The sequence below is a fragment of the Rhinoraja longicauda genome, chromosome 31, assembly GCF_053455715.1.
Source record: "Rhinoraja longicauda isolate Sanriku21f chromosome 31, sRhiLon1.1, whole genome shotgun sequence".
In the NCBI taxonomy this organism is placed as follows: Eukaryota; Metazoa; Chordata; class Chondrichthyes; order Rajiformes; family Arhynchobatidae; genus Rhinoraja; species Rhinoraja longicauda.
Genome location: NC_135983.1, coordinates 14,234,393 through 14,251,991, shown reverse-complemented (window position 1 = coordinate 14,251,991; position 17,599 = coordinate 14,234,393). Strand labels below are relative to the sequence as shown.

The 17,599-nt window shown below is 40.4% G+C and overlaps 1 protein-coding gene across 1 annotated transcript in view; it reads right to left on the bottom strand.

The window, feature by feature from the left end:
- Window positions 1–501: 501 nt before the first annotated feature.
- Window positions 502–17,599, bottom strand: part of ddx31 (DEAD (Asp-Glu-Ala-Asp) box polypeptide 31) — an 89,483-nt gene continuing 72,385 nt past the window's right edge. Inside the window, exon 20 of the mRNA XM_078425801.1 lies at window positions 502–3,569. Coding sequence (XP_078281927.1) covers window positions 3,419–3,569 — 151 coding nt within the window. The 3' untranslated portion in view covers window positions 502–3,418. The remainder of the gene's footprint in view (window positions 3,570–17,599) is intronic.

The window sequence follows — 17,599 nt, the reverse complement described above, 5'->3', positions numbered from 1 at the left end:
GCTGCACAACAAAACGAGAGGATTCGGCAAGGATTGACTTAAACCCAGGGGATAATGAGAGGTTTCTTATAATCTCATTGCTTAATAATGAAACGAAATAAGGGCACAACGAAGTTTTTTTTAAATTAAATTTATAATCTACCTCAAAGAGCAAAAAAAAAACCGCCTCTCAACTGGATGGCGTTTGAAAATAGCCTGTAATTAAAATCTGAAGATTAATTTGCCTTTCTTTGTTTTTAATGAGTTGCAAGATTAACCTGATGGCTTTAAAAATATATAATGTATATAACATCAGAGAGTGTAGCTGAGGAAAACTTTAGTGTCATAAAATTCTAGATCTATGAAAATCCACCACTTAAAACTGGCTTACAACTGAAATGGATCAAACAATTTGCAGCTTCTTTTATCATCTGACAACAACTGCATCATTTACATTTATTCTGGTGACAAAAAAAAAGCAACAAATAAAATTTGAAGACACTGTTTATTATTTGTAAAAAGACTACCTTAAATGTTAATAAAAAAAACAACCACAAAACATTTTGCCCATTCCTTCTGGAGCTGTAATTCCTAAAACAATTTTATTTGCAGATTTTCATTGCACCCCGACTCAAACTAAATAAACGTGATTGGCAACATTTCACTTGTAGGTTCATCTTTCGCCTGCCTTTTTGGTCTGGTTAAAGGAACTTCAACCTGCTGTAGGATGTATTAAGTCTAGTCTCGTTTAGTTGGGCTGAGAAACAGGGAAATCCATCACCAGTAACTTCTTGGGGGGGGAAGTCGTCATCACAGGTGCTAAACGGAGAGCTATGCACCAATTTGTTAACAAACATGCAAAAATCCAAACTGTTAAGATCAAGTGGACAAACATAATACTTTGCCATCTGATAGCAAAACAAAAACTGCTTGAGAAACTCGGCAAGGCAGGGAACACTGGTGGAGGGAGAGGGATGGCTGACGCTTCAGGTAAGGATTGATAACCTGCCGAAATGATTGAGATAAGAATGTAAAACCAGAAGGAGAAGTAGTTCACTCGTCCATTTCAAGCCTGCCCCACCATTCAATATGGCCATGGCCCCATAGCCCTCATCTCTCTCACCTTTCTTTGGTTTGGTTTGTTAGATTCTTGCATTTGCCAGCTACCTATTAATCTGGTGGACATAATGAAATGAGTTATTATTTTGATTTGGATGCAATACTTGGATTTCAACTACTTACTGTATACTGTAGATACAAAAAGCTGGAGTAACTCAGCGGGACAGGCAGCATCTCTGGAGAGAAGGAATGAGTGATGGTTTGGGTCGAGACCCTTCTTCAGACTGGTTAGGGATAAGAGAGACGAGAGATATAGACGGTGATGAAGAGAGATAAAGAACAATGAATGAAAGATATGCAAAAAAGTAACATGATAAGGGAAATAGGTCATTATTAGCTGTTTGTAGGGTGAAAATGAGAAGCTAGTGTGACTTGGGTGGGGGGAGGGATAGAGAGAGAGGGAATGCCAGGGCTACCTGAAACGAGAGAAATCAATATTCATACCACTGGGCTGTAAGCTGCCGAAACGAAATGTGAGATGCTGTTCCTCCAATTTGCATTTAGCCTCACTCTGAAAACGGAAGAGACCTGGGACAGAAAGGTCTGTGTAGGAATGGAAAGGAGAATTAAAGTGTCCGGCAACCGGGAGATCAGGTGTTCCACGAAACGATCGCCCAGTCTGCGTTTGGTCTTGCCGATGTATAAGAGTCCACATCTTGAACGGATACACTAGATGAGGCTGAACAAGGTGCAAGTGAACCTCTGCCTAATCTGAAAGGACTGTCGGCGTCCCTGGATAGAGTCGCGGGAGGAGGTATAACGACAGGTGTTGCATGCGAAGGTACCTGGGGAGGGGGTGGTTTGGGTGGGAAGGGATGAGTTAACCAGGGAGTTGCGAGGGGAACGGTTTCTGCGGAAAGTGTGGCAAGTGGTGGGATCCCATTGGAGGTGGTGGAAATTTCGGAGGATTATAGTTCATTTATGGAGCACAATTAATGTGGCAAAATGTGTCAAATAAGACTTGCCATGGATTCTAGGGCAGGTAACAATAGGTAGATTTTAAGGATTGAATTAAAAGAGAAGGGGTGGAGAAGATTAAGGGAGGAAACTCAGAGATTAAAGCCATGGTTGTCAATGAGTGAACGAGTAATAAGTGCCAGTGAAGAGCAGTGGTGGGTGAACAGGATTGAGATGATATTGTCTTGGATGAAATCAAGTTTATAAACTGAGGGAATCTAGAAAGGCATGTGTTGGAATACTCAAGGACTAAGGTAACAAAGATATGGGTAAGGATTTTAACAGACAATAAAATTGAGGTGGTCATAGATGATCTTTGATAATTTGGATATGTGGCCCAAAGATCAAATGTGACACATTGATTGAGCCCAATTTGGTTCAGCCAGAGATGAGGGTTTACAGCCACTGGAGGCATTGATGGTAATTACTTTGTTTACTTTACATTTGGTCAGAGGGAATCTCTGTTCATCCATTACTGGATAGGTAATTTGTGGGATAGGTAATTTGAGAGAAACGTAGGTGGACAGGTTGGAAAGAGGTAGAGGTGAGATGGAGCTGGATTATGCCACAGTACATTTGAATCCGATACTGTTGTCTTGGAGCAGATTGAGTGGATTGGGAAATAGGAGGGAGCGATGCTAAGACTGCAACCAGGTGACTGCAGAACATCCAGCTGAAGCATGATGGAAGGCATGGAGAACTGCATCGTCAGCCATGGCAAAGACTGCCAATGGTCGGGAATGACGAGAAGGGACTGAGGGTTTATTATTAATTTTGATAGCATGTTGTATAGCGGCTGAAACAGAATAGTAAAAATTCAAACAAGAATTTCTGCGAATGATGAGTATGGATTTGGAAAGGATATAAAAGATTCTAGAATGTGGGAAGGTAAGGATTACAGAAGGAATCCAGGATTACATTTTTGTTGGCGAACTATTAACTATTTTGCCTTATGCGAGGATTTGGAAGGAAGATTGGGCGATCGCTCAGTTAGCATAAGGCCCAGAGAATACTGGGGCACAATAAGGTCTGAGGGTATAAAGGTAAAATGGAACTACGAACTTATTATACTGGCATGATATTTCCCGTGCCCTTGTTTTGCAGGAACAAATAGTTTATACTTCCGATGTTTAAATCTGTTTTAATTTGAGTCAAAAACTATTTTGTTCTCCACTGTACAAAATATAAATTACACACAATTTGGTATCATCTTAAAAACACAGTTTCAGCAGACAAAGCCAGTCAGTTTGCCCATTGCATTGTGTAACCTGCTGCTCAGTGCTATGAACTTCATTTTAATGTCACTTGAGCAGCATTGCTAGCAGAGCCGTTGACAGTTGTCTGCAGGGTTTGGTGGCTCACTTCAGGCACTTTCCAGCTGGGGCCTCCAACCTCTTAAAGATTTTTGCTTCTTCTTTACCTTATAAAATTTTTCTCCTAGTCCACTTGAATATTCAGATCGCAGTTTCAAAGTTACTTGGGCCATCGCAGAACGATTCCTGCCCAAGCCAGACCTGAAGAAGAAAGAAAACGATGAGTAACAATTCTTTGCTATGTGCAAGTTTGGAGAATAAAATGCCTAAAGATACAAGGCCACCTGTTGCAGCAAGCGGTAAACATTGATGTGTTACTTGAATGCTCTGCAAATTCACTGCAACAAACAACTTGCAGCAACTTCCAATTTGGCCAAAATCACATTGCACATGTTATGAGTAAATTGATTCAATGTATAAATGGATAACATGCAACATCAAAGATTGTTGTGGGAAATAGGTGTAGCAGGTAATTTTTCTGGTGTAGCCGGAGGGTTAATAGGGAAGAGCGTTGGCATAAATGTGAGTGGGTAGACACAAAATGCTGGAGTAACTCAGGGTCTCGACCCGAAACGTCACCCATTCCTTCTCTCCCGAGATGCTGCCTGACCCGCTGAGTTACTCCAGCATTTTGTGTCTACCTTCGATTTAAACCAGCATCTGCAGTTTTTTTCCCTACATAAATGTGAGTGGCGTGCTTTCGGGATATGTGCATGGCCCTAAACAACAGATGAAGGCACTAAAATGCAGTTATTAAATGTGCACGGGACAATGCTAGTTAGGATATTAAGCTGTGATGTTGAGGTGACACAGTGAAGTGAAAGAGTAAAGAAAGATGTTGCAAATGCATAGTGCATGGGGAAATGGGAGACTGTCCATTTTGGTAGGAAAAAAAATATCTTATCATCTAAACATAAAGAGATTTCAGAGTCTTATGAAGGTAGACACAAAATGCTGGAGAAACTCAGCAGGTCAGGCAGCATCTCAGGAGAGAAGGAATGGGTGATGTTTCGGGTCGAGACCCTTCTTCAGACTGATGTCAGGGGAGGGGGTGGGACAAAGATGGGATATAGTCGGAGACAGGAAGACTAGTGGGAGAACTGGGAAGGGGAGGGGATAGAGAGGGGAAGGAGGGACTACCTGCTGTGGGAGAAGTCAATGTTCATACCGTTGGGGTGTCCTATGATGTGGAGGAATCTGGGTATCTTAGTGCATTTGTTACAGTAGGTTAGGGCACGTGCAGTAAGTTATAAGGAAAGCTAACAGCATGTCAGTGTTTATCATAATAGGAATGGAGGTTACGTGTCAGACGTATAGGTAATCCATCAGACATTGGGAGTACTGTGAAGAGAATATGTCTCTTTATTTAACAAATAAATGTCAACTTGTTGGAAGCAATACTGAGAAGGTAAAATGGGTAAAGATAATGGAAAGACATAGTGCTGGAGTTCATCCAACACTTTGTGTTTTTTTGTGTAAAATTGCATCTGCAATTCCCTGTTTCTACAAATGGGGAGAAAAGATTGGACAGGCAAAGCTCATAACAGCTGGAGTTTAGAAGAGTGACAGGGAACTTCATTGAATGCAGCCAGGTCCTGACAAGTGCTCAAATAGTGGCTGTGGAGAGGCTGTTTCCTCTCGCTGGTGAATCTGGACACGAACACAGTTTAAAAATCAGGGGTCGCCATTTAAGGCAGGGATAACGTGATTTCTTTTCACTTCTGAGGCTGCAACTCTTTGGAACTCAGTTGCCCAAGGGTAATGAAAGTGGAGTCTTTTGAATATTTTCAAGGCTGAGGTTAACCAAGGGTTGAAAGGTTATGAAAAGGTAGGAACAGGGTGTTGAGGTTACAACTAGGTTAGTCATCATCTTATTGAATAGCTGAGCAGACTCCAGGAGCTGAGTGGTTTCCTCCCACTCCTAATTTGTATGTTCATACTTAAAAATACAGCAAATATTTTAAGTTGTACATCAATACATCATGCACAAACCAAGAGCTCAAGTCCCAAGCCGACATTAGATATTCATGCACAACCACCTTAAAGATTAGAAAAAAAACTCGGCTCTTTTATACTTCGTCCCATAAGAGATGCAAATATGGGTGGAGCAAACTTCTGCGCTCAGTCTTCAAATTAAGAAAAGTTCAGGGTGGAACATAAGAATTTTGCTTGTATCCATTATTTATATATCTTAAAAAAGAAATACATTTGGGAAATTTGTTTGAGAAAGAGGCAGTGGAAATATTGGAGAGCAGTCGTGTATTGAGAGTGGAGGGGAGAATGGGACTTGATAGCAAGAACAGGCTGCAGTTTGAAGGCTTTAACACATAATATTTGCTTTAAGGTAATGATTCCTTGCTATGCGGATGCCTGCCTGGCATAGGAACATTTCCCAAGAGTACCTTGGTCTGCACTTTGCAATGCTTATTTTTAATTTTATTATGGAAGATTGACTGTTGGAGATTTTAGTTTTAAATAAAAATAAATCAATGCACTGATCCTCTTCAAAGGTGGGGAATGAAATAACACAAGTCTATCTAGGTTACGTGGACTTCACTGGAGGAAGGAATGATGTGTGTATAAATTACCACTTCTGAAAGATGTTCTGAAATCCCTAAGCTTGCTTTGTATATTCCTGGGCATCCTTAATATCTTTACAGCTTTCTTTTATTCACAGGGTTGCAAAATAAAGCTTTTGAATTGTAACAGTACAAGACCATTTTGTAACACAGCAAGGACATCAAGTCGTCTTAAACATTCTGGTTGGTGATCCGACAGATAAAAGAGGTTAGTACTTAATCAATAGTTACCCTGATAGCACCAGAGAAATACTGGTGGAGCTACAGCTTAGCTCTTTGACCTATTACATTGAGTCACCAAAGAAATAAAGACCTTCTTTATAAACTAAAAGAGTGGGGTTCTTTTAGTACCAACTTCTGTGGACTGTGCTGCAGAGATCGACATTAGAAGACATGCAACATAACTTTTACTGATAAAGGAAAACTGTTAAGGAATGTGGCAAAGGTTCCTCGGGGAAAAAAAATAAACTAGAGAAAATGTCCCTATGATTAAAACACCCTTGACTTAGTGATCATACATATATCATATGTATATGTATATGACTGCATATATCACTTTCTTAAATAATAACTAAAACAGTTCATAAAATATATTGCCTCAACATTTGCATGACATAATACTCTTAAAAAGTAAAATACAATCCTAATCTTATACCCTGGGAATTGTCGGGTCTAGTCAATGCACTGAATAACCCCCGGACACTTCAGTAACATTTGAGACATTTTCTTTTCACCCTGAACTTGTAGCATAGGAATATTATGGTGGACATTCTCTCATAACCACTTGCTGGGATGTGTTCTTGCAATTGACCAGCCAAACCTTTGTGGAATTGCAAGCACATTTTGCTACCAGTTGTCTGACCAAGAAAGAGGTCATTCTGATCAAATCAATGGTGACAGATTAGAGAGCCTGGATATTAGACAATTGATATTTAGCTGCCCCACTTTGTACATTATGATTTGCTTATACATTTGTAATCACTTGTATTATAAACTCGAGAGGTAACTTCCATATTGTAAGTCATGCAAGAGTGATCAAGGTGCACTGTATACCGTACACCAAATGAGTTTGAAACAATATTTTAAAATGCATTTGATCAGCATCTTAATGACATTCAATGATAACCATGTTCCTGTTGTTGGCACTCTGAGGAATGGCCCAGGTGACAGGTTTGTAAATGATTGGCTGCGTAATCACCTTTTTAGAACGGTCCAGCTCAATAATGAGCAATTGTGAGAGCGTAGAGCATTGGTCTACGATCAACTTAACGCACACCTGCAATTAGTCCATGGAAGTCTCTAATAAACTGGTCATTAGCACTGCTAATAGGCAGGGAATTTTAGGGAGGGGGAATTCTTGAAAGAGGAAGCAAATGATGCTCCTTGTTTTAATTTTGTTTTACTAGAGAGTTTAATGCAATTGCTAAATGATTTAATTTATCCCCACATTTTTAAGGGCCGTCAGATTTCCAGATAAAATTCTAAAAAGCAGAGTTTGAGATCTTCCCTTCGGTCAGTGGATCGTAGGTCTCCAGGCAAGGCAGTGAGAAAAGAAAATTGGAAGATGGTACACAGAAATAGTGGCACGGGCTTTAGGAGTGCTCAGAATCAGGCAAACCACAGTGGAATTAATTGACCAAGCACCCATTATTTCAATCACATAGTCATGCATGCATATGTGGATCTGTTATATTTGAGATATAATAGGTTATATTTTGGCCTGTGTTAAGAGTGGAATCAAGCAAAAGTTAGTGATAGATTATTTTCAGGTACTGTCACTTTCTAAATTGTCCTGCATAGTCATAAGATTTGTGATGCAAGTCAGTAAAGATAGGCACCATGTTCAAAATTCTAGCAAATTAAATTAGTGCAATCACACCATGTACCTGGTTTCTCCTATTTTGAAAGTGGGAACCAGACTGAAATAATACTCAAATATTGAAAGGCCTAAATGGTGTAGACATGGAAAGGATGTTTCCAGTAATGAGAGAGACTGGAACTAGCGGGCACAGCCCCAGAATAAAAAGACGTACCTTTAGAATGAAGACAAGGAGGAATTTCTTTAGCCAAAGGGTGGTGAATCTGTGGAATTCATTGCCACAGACAGCTGCGGAGGCCAAGACATTGGGAATTTTTAAAGCCAAGTTTGATAGGTTCTTGATTCGTAAGGATGTCAAAGGTTATGGGAAGAAGGCAGGAGAATGGGGTTGAGAGGAAAAAGAATAGATCAGCTATGATCGAATGGTGGAGTAGACTCGATGGGCTGAATGGCCTAATTCTGCTCCAGGATGAGCTGCCAGAAGAGGTAGTTGAGGCATGCATAACAGCATTTAAAAGATACTCAAACAGGTACTTGGCTAGGAAAGGTTTAGAGGGATATGGACCAAATGTGGGCATATGGGGACTAGCTTATATTGGGCCTCTTGGTGAGCATGGATGAGTTGTGCTGAAAGGACTGTTTCTGTGCTGTACGACTCTTTATAAATCTCTATGACTGACTGACTTAAACTCTCACTCCTAAAATAGGCCATTTAGCTGTGTGCTGATCTTTTACCTCAGCTATTGTCCTGCAATAATCTCAATTTTTTGATTCTTTCAATAAATAAATATCAATTAATCTCAATCTTGAATATTCTCAGCAACTGCCTCCACAGCCCTTCTGGGCAGAGAGCACAAAGGATTCTTCTTTGGGTTAAGAATTTTCTCTTCATTTTTGGCCTGAATGGCCACCCTCTTTATTGTGTAACTGTGACCTCTGATCCCAGACATCCTGGCCAGGGGAAACACGGTCACAGTGGCGCAGCAGTAGAGTTGCTGTCTTACAGCGAATGCAGCGCTGGAGACCCGGGTTCGATCCTGACTACGGGTGCTGTCTGTACGGAGTTTGTATGTTCTCCCGGTGATCAGCGTGGGTTTTCTCCGAGTTCTTCGGTTTCCTCCCACACTCCAAAGATGTACAGGTTTGTAGGTTGATTGGCTCGGTAAATGTAAAAATTGTCCCTGGTGGGTGTAGGATAGTATTACGAATTGTCCCTAGTGGATATAGGATACTTCCAGTATAGTCCCTGGTGGACTCTTTGGATGTGATGACCACAAGACAAGACAAGATAAACAAGAACCTAAATATTAAACCCTTCATCTCTCATTTTTCTGAACACAAGGATGCATTGGCCTAACCTCCTTGATTTCTCTTCATATGACAAAACTTGCATTCTAGGAATTAATTTTGGTGTCACAAGTAGACACAAAAAGCTGGAGTAACTCATCAAGCAACAGCATCACAAGCAGCTCTGTGGCTTCACAGGCATCTCTGGAGAGAAGGAATGGGTGATGATTCGGGTCGAGATCCTTCTTCAGACTCACCCCCCCCCCCCCACCATGGATGGGTTGACTGAAAAAACCTCCCTCCAAAAGCCAGTCATTAAGCCCAATTAAACTCCTGCAAAAATCAGGTTAGAATTCTGTTCATAATATAAATAGTTACTGGCTAACACAGGGTTAAAGGCAACAGCAAACTGTGTAATCCTGTAATACATTGGTGTCCCTTCTTGTTATGGAGCATCCCACTGCACTAACAACAGTCAGTGCATTATTACTGAGGATCAAAGCCACCAACCCTGTCTCACATGCTCTTTATCAGTTAATCACTCTATTCATCTCTGAATAATCACCCTGCTCAATCCTCTCCCTATCTCCCAGCACATGGGTATTTGATTCCTGAAGGCCATCTGCCGGTAAGGGTCAAGCAACAGCATACAGCCTCTTGCTCTGGTGGTTTCTCCAGGGAAGTCTGGTCCCTGCCACTACTTTCTTCTTAGCATTTCAGACACATTGACGAATGCTGAAAGCGAATTACACTTAAAAGACAATTAAGAAATCAAGGTGATGTTAGTTTATGAAATTGATGAAACTAGATTTAGTGTACTAGTTGTCACCATTACAAACATCCAGTCGGGATAATTTGTTTTTTGTTAAATCAATTCATTGTCCAGCTTTACGTCTACTTTTTTTGCGGTAGTGTCGCTGTTTGGTTACATGGCTGAGCAAACTACCACAGTCTGTTGTTTTAATAATTTTGCAGGCCTTCTAACTGGCAAATTCATTGCATGGCACAGTAAATTTCTAATTGTAACAAAATTGTAAACCCATTCACTATATAGACCAGGCTTTTAAAGCTCAAACTTTGCATATTACTTTCACAACCAAGTCATTTCTTCTTCTATTCCTCCTACAGCTTCTGGCTCCTTTCCCAAATCTCTTGATTAAAATAAAATTATCCCCACTTGCCGGAAAAACACAATATGTGGAAAGGGACTGCAAAAAGCAACCGTCAGTGTCCATGATGAGAATTGTCTGCAGAGGGTTTTATGCTGCAAGGATGAGAGTCAGGAGCTGGCCTGTAAACACAGGGAGTGATCGGAGCATGGACCGTTCTTTTACTGCCAGTAGATGCCACTCGCAGATTCTATAAATATATGCATGCTGACATCAAAGGGCTGAATGCAGAGATTACATGGCCATATGTTTGTTTTTCAAATGTTTCTCAGTGGCCATTTGCCAGGGAGAAAATACTTTAGAATTACAGCTATTGCAAAGATTTTGTTTTTGTAATGAATTATTACATCACTGGTTTGCATCTTGACATATTACCTTCACATTTAAGAAACAATTTGTCATCATATATATATATATGTGGGGAAACTGGAAATTGTAACCCCACCCCCAGCCCCCTTCCTAGAAGATGCAGATGCCTCACCCTTGAAAAATAAATCCAAGCCATTGGCCAACACCAAAGCATGATGCTGCCTTACTTCGTCACGCTTCCACTTTTAAATGAGATTATGGGACAAATGGATAGGAAAAGCTGCCGGTTGTGCCTGGCTGTCTTGAACATTGTTTTATGCTGGACAGACGAGAAGCACATGTCCCCTGTGGCCCATCATATTGCGTTGGTCACTGCTTTGTCAGAAGGGCGAGGTGAAAATTCCCACAACTTATCCAACACAGAAGTAAATTTCAACCTTTGGTGCCTACTGCCAGAGTTAAGCCGAATTCAGAGTATGCCAGCAATAATGAAAATAATCTTATCAAAATACAACAGAAGATATGATGGACGATAACTCTATTAATATGGTTTAGCAGCTGCTGACAATTTTATTGGTTTAACTTTGTTCATAATGAAAAGGAACTTTTAAACAGTGTGCAGCACAAATAGAGGCTTTGCTATCGAGGCTATTTCTCAACAAAAATAATGTGGCTCTAATGGGAAATGTCAGAACATTTATCCCTGTACTTAAAGAAGAAAAAGTTGAATTGATACAAAGTCAATAAATCTAGGCTCCAAAACTGCTGCCAGTCAAAGCCCAACAGCCATGAAACTTGAAAGAAAGGCAGCTACATGAGAAAATGGTTCCCCACTGTTCCTGTTGTAAAGATTATAGAATAACCCCTTGGGTATCACTGCAACAGAGCGCGCACCATTCACAAACAGACAGCAGTATGAGAAGCTAAATACAATCTGATCAGCTGAATGAGAGCCAGTTGGTCGCTTACACGAGGAACAACCATCCTAAGCCACATTTGTTTTGTTCTTGCCATCCACGTTTGATCACTGATTTGTGCGCCTTGCAGGCTCTTTGCTACAGGTTTTCGTTCAATACAATTTGGACCACCTACCTCTCCACATCTTGTTCTAAATTCAGCTGATAGGAGGTGCAATTCAAGTGAGGCAACATTTACTCTGGCACTCCACCTACCAGATTAATCAAGAATTAGTGAAATGCCCTAAAGAGTCAGGATATCCGACCAAACATTGGAGGAGATTCAAATCTGCTTATTGTCCTAATGCTGAATCACAGGCACCCACTGACTAAGTGACCAGATGAGACAGTTCAAAATTAAATGCATAAAGACCATAATTAAGATAAATATTTTGCTTGAGTAAGGCAAGCTTAGGAGAACAGGTAGATACAAAATGCTGGCGTAACTCAGCGGGGCAGGCAGCATCTCTGGAGAGATTTCTCTCCTCTCCAGAGATGCTGCCTGTCCCGCTGAGTTACTCCAGTATTTTGTATCTACCTTCGATTTAAATCAGCATCTGCAGTTCTTTCCTAGAAAAGCTCAGGAAAACAGTCAGCTAATGCTAAAAATTAGATGATTGAACTGAATCAATGCAAAAAGCTAAAGAACAAAAAAAATAATCTCACAACTGGTTCAAAACTGCATCAAGAAGATTCCATATTATCTACAAAATATTACAAGTCTGGATTCGTTCATCAAGTCTCCTCTGGTGATTTTGTTTCCTGATGAGTAACCCAGTTTAATCAGAGTCTCTTTTAAAGTATCAATGGACTGCTTCAGCAACTGTTTGCGGCTGGGAATTCCACTTTCGCTCTATCCTTCGTAATAATTATTTTCTAGTTTCCATTTTGAGTTTCTTTCATTTATGATTTCATTTTACTATTGTGTTCAACAATAGTAAAATGATCCTGTCTACGGTTGCTTGTCTGTACAGAGTTTGTACGTTCTCCCCATGACTTGCATGAGTTTTTTAACGGAATCGCAGGTTTCCTAAGACACTCCAAAGACGTACAGGTTTGTAGGTTAATTGGCTTGGTATAATTGGCTTGTAAATTATCCCTAGTGTATGTAGGATAGTGTTATTGTGTGCAGACTCTGTGAGTCGAAGGGCCTGTTTCAGCGCTAAAACCAAACCAGATTTGCTTTGGCTATGTTGCAGCCTTATATACTCACATGCTTAACTTGTGCAACAACTAGCCAAATTCCTGTTATTCACTTTCTCATTTAAGCTATTACCAATTGAGCAAATTTTTCTTTCCTTATTCTCACTTCCAAATATATTAAAAACTGCACCTTGGTTAAGTACAGTGCTTGGCAATTACCATCTACTTGCCCATCTTGGCAGGTTTCTTACATTCTTTTCCAGTCTCTCAATAGTTCTCATCATGTTAAAAAAAAATGCTTTGCGGGAGAGTTATCAGAAGGATCCATCAACAGCTTGGTCAATGTTGTGGGTTTTGGAAGAGTTCAAAGCATGGGGGAGATGGTAAGACAGAAGGAATGAATTCCAGTGTCAAATCCAAGTGACCAAAGGCATCAGCAGGAATGGTGCAAAACTGTGAAGAATGAAGGCTTTGGTTAAGAGGTTGAAATAGTAGAAGCCAGAGTAATATAAATCTTCTTCACAAGCAAGGTCTGCTGTGCCAGCGGGTGATGTCACCTCAGGAAGTCATTGCCGAAAGGCCTGTGTGCGTGTGTCAGAATTATGGGGGGGGGGGGTTGGTAAAAGAAATGACCGAAACAAGCTAATAACCAAATTGACAGTTTTTAAACAAAATCATCAGATCATTTAAAACTTCTACACAGAGGTTAAGTATAAATCAATAGGTCAAATCTACACAAGCCAGTAAATAATTAGAACAGCATGATTTACAATTTCCAAAGGAGTCCTGTAACGTAGCAAGAATCCAAATAATTACAATTACTATAAAAAGCAAAATAAAATCCTTAAAAAACAGATCAGGTTTTAAGTTAGTGAATTTACCAGGCTACTTCCAAAGCAACAGTCACAGTGATATGGAAAATAACTATTATTATAGAATTCAAATATAGTCTGTTTAACAAAAAGAAATTGGCCATAGTGTGGATCTATTATCAGGGAACCCAGCAGAACCAAATGACAATGTTAAGTTTCACTCAAAAGAAGGATTCCCAACTTGCCAGCTGACAGGAGCATCCCTTGTCTAACAGGTGCTCAGTTTACACAAACCTCTTTTTGTTTATTGTATTAAGTAGCAGCTGTTTATTGCACTAGCTACTAACCCTACCCCCCAACTCCAAAGCAATCCCCTGACACAGACAGAGACAAGCGAGTGCTTTCAATCGGGTCAAGTTTAAATTGTTGTCTATTCTAATAATTGCAGCACAAGCTGTGATCTAACTCATTACTACAGACATTACAGAGAATAAAGATAGTTATCGTCAGTAAACAGACAGTTTAAAAATAGACCCTTTTAATTAGCATTACTCAGTTTGACAATGAGAAGACAGCAATTGGGGCTACACAGAGCTTGTCTTTCTGTTGATAATGCTCTTTGAATTCTAGCCTCGATATAGTGCCATACCGGGCAGTTAGGAGTTGTGGTGAAACAAACATGAGGAATTTTATCTGTGCAGGATTACATTTAGAAAAATATAAAATATTCTCCTCCTGAAATAATCTTCAAATGCTTCCCAAGGCAGGACGTTTGATGCATTATCATCTTCTGCCATGACAGAAAATGCTCATCATCATTACGGACGCTTATCACAACCTCTGCCACCCCTGACATCCCCCCCCAACCCCCCTGCCATTTCCAACTCCCCCAATTCAATCACTGCCTCTGCCGACACAATCTCACATTCTTGATTCTCCCAATCACAATCATAGTCACCCCGCTTCCCTTCACTCAACCCTTGCCTGTCCTGCCATAACCCTTCACCTCCGCCTCTCCTGACAAACTCCCTCCCATACCCTCCCACCCCCCCCCCCCCCCCCACCCCACCGTGTGCATATTCTCCTCAATCCCTGGCAACCTCACCACCACCAGTGACCTAGAAACTTCTCCCTCCACCATGGTTTTCAACAAGCCCTCGCTTACACTACCCCCCCACCCTCCTCCAAGGAACATCAGACTTCCCATTAATCGCCACCATGCCTTTCTCTCCCTGTACTCTCGTACCCGGCATCCGTTTTCATGCCCAACAGGTAGCCAGCCTGTCAAGCTGGTTACCCACTGGGCAGAAACCTTCCGAGAACAGTTTTTAAATATCATGCAGTCAATCTCAGCAAGGAGTCTGGGAAACCCAAACTTCCGAAATCCCCATCCAGAATTCTTTCCATCCAGCCTTTTCCCAGTCCTGATTAAATATTGAGGCCAATGGTTCAAGCTGAGCATAATTTCATGGGTCTCAACACCTCTCCGGTCTCCAGCCTAAGTGCAAGCTTTTCAGGGCAACCAGGGACAGGCAATTAATGGTGAGTTTGCCAGCTCAGCTCAAATACAAGAATTAGTTTAAAAAAGTTTGATATGCTTCCCATTCTCCTGATATGGCCCTCCCTATCTTAGTCACAAAGTACTGTAACTTCTTAACATTTGATATAATTAATCTTACAATTGCTCTCTTCATTTGTGAAACTTTGCGACAGCGGTCTTGCTCATTCCCAGCAATAACCAGGGTAACTCTGTACCAGAGTTCCTCTCTCTGTAGTGATCAAGTCTATCCAAGGATATGTAATATTAATACTCTATTCTGTTCTCACTTTCTGTCTGCCTCAACAGAACATCACCCACAGTTACAAGGTCAATCTTATATACTAATAATACTAAGATACACCATTTTTACCAATTCTTATTTTCCCCAAAGTGACTCTTGATAGTCAATGCTTGTCCTTAACAAATCTCGGATCTACTAGGTAGACACAAAATGCTGGAGTAACTCAGCGTGTCAGGCAACATCTTGGGAGAGAATTAATGGGTGACGTTTCGGGTCGAGACCCTTCTTCAGACTGATCTACCAGAGTTTATTCTAGTTAACCATTCAGAAAACTATAGCTATAATTTCAACTCCCAAACAAACCTATGCCCTCTCCCCAGCCTCTAGATTAGGCTGAATTCAGAATGTTCACAATGTTTTACTGCTCATTTTGTTCCTGTCCCCTCCATCACATTGACTTATTTCTACCTTCAGTATTGTATCGGTTTAACTCATCTGCTACTGCCTTCTAACCACCAAAGATGAACAAGGCCGACATTCTGCGCAATGCCATTGAAGAATGATTCATTTTGAACTTCAAATAATGCATCAAATTTTGAACAGCAAAGGTTATATACAGCAAAACAAAACTAAACAAATAAATCAACATTCACATTGATGCACAGGATGAAACTGATACATTGCAGTTTTGGAGTATTTAAACTAAACTCCTTGGTTCTTCCATTCGCCTCACCAATCAATTAATTGCCTGGAGGCCAAAAAGATGGAAGTCAATTGGAAATGAAAGATGCAAATCATAAAAGATGAACATAACAAAGAAAAATGTTATTTATCCTTGTCATAGATAGTGAACAACAAGCGTGGGACAACAAGCTCGTAACATTCCAATTTCAGGAGGTCTCTCAATGTGCACATGTTCTGACCACTCAAGCACTATGACATTTTTGTCACAATGCCATTTTTTTCCATCAGCTGCCCACAGTTATAATGGAAATAATTTACATTAAGATGCAATGCTATTAATTACAATCTCTTCTATTAGGAGTCATGTTCCATCATCTCAGCGCTGTTCTCCATACAATTCATCAGCACCAACCAATCTTTACTCTCAGCTTTCAAGCAAGGATGACTTTAAAATGGGAAAGTGAATTATGACAGCTCACATGGAGTGAAATGATACTAAAATAATAAAAAACTAAGAATAAATTGTACAACTTTAAAATGTGTAACCCTGGGCCAATTATGCACTGCTTCTCAATCCCACTCTAGACGAAGAGCACACTTGCTCTGGGCACCTCCTGTGCAACACTATGGGAGACCAACTAGTGTCTTGAAATGTTTTTACATTACGTCTTCTCAATATGCATCTTAGGCAGGAAATGCACTGTTTTAAAACAGAATTATGGCTGGCAGCCTGCGAGTAAATCCAATACATGACAATGACTTATGATAGACAAGAGCTAATTGTCTGTGATTGTCAGAGGCAGTGAAGAGGTTGTCATGACAGTTAAAGTTTCCAAGCTGGAGTCAGTGAACAGATTATCAGACTGAAGGAACATAGGCGATTTTCTCTTCTCACCCCTCTTCAGGTGATAGAAATAATTAGTATTCTGTACCAGCATGTTCAGAACCAGCTTGGGTTTTCTTCAGAAGTACTTACCCAGTATGAAAGATCTCCTTTGATCTGAGGTGTGATATGTTCCTTGGAGAGGTATTTTTGTTGCTGGCTCTCTTTAGTTTGTGAATTCATTCAGAGCAATTGTATTTCCACAGCATGGCAGTGAGGCAAAACTTTGAGTACATTTGTGCTAGATCTGGATAAAATACTCCTGGAAAAATTTAACTCACTTAACTTTTTCAAAATAGGAATAGTGTGACTTCTGCTGAGTATAAACATCTCTCTAAATTTGTAGCCAATGTAATTCCTCCTCAAGATCTCAGGAATCAATCTGTGATGACGCTTCAGTTCAGTGGTTTCATATTTTGCTGTTTTATATATTTGGAGATGACATCATTCATTCAAATGTTCAGGTGACATATAAAGAGATCATCGCCTTTTCCTCAAACTGTTCAAACTCCCCCAGCTTCATGATTGACTTTTTTGAAGAGTGACCAAGTGGATTGCCGGGCGGTAGACGTTACCTACATGGACTTTAAAAGCAAGGTCTTTGACAAGGTCCCACGTCAGGCTGGTCAGGAAGGTTAGATCCCATGGGAACCAGGATGAACTAGCCAACTGGATTCAAAAATGGCATGGTGGTGGAAGTCAGAAAGTAAGTGTGGAGAGTTATTTTTTTTAGATTGGAAGCCTACAGCCAGAGGTGTGATTTGGGGATCAGTGCTGGGTCCTTTTGCTGTTTGTTATAAATACTAACA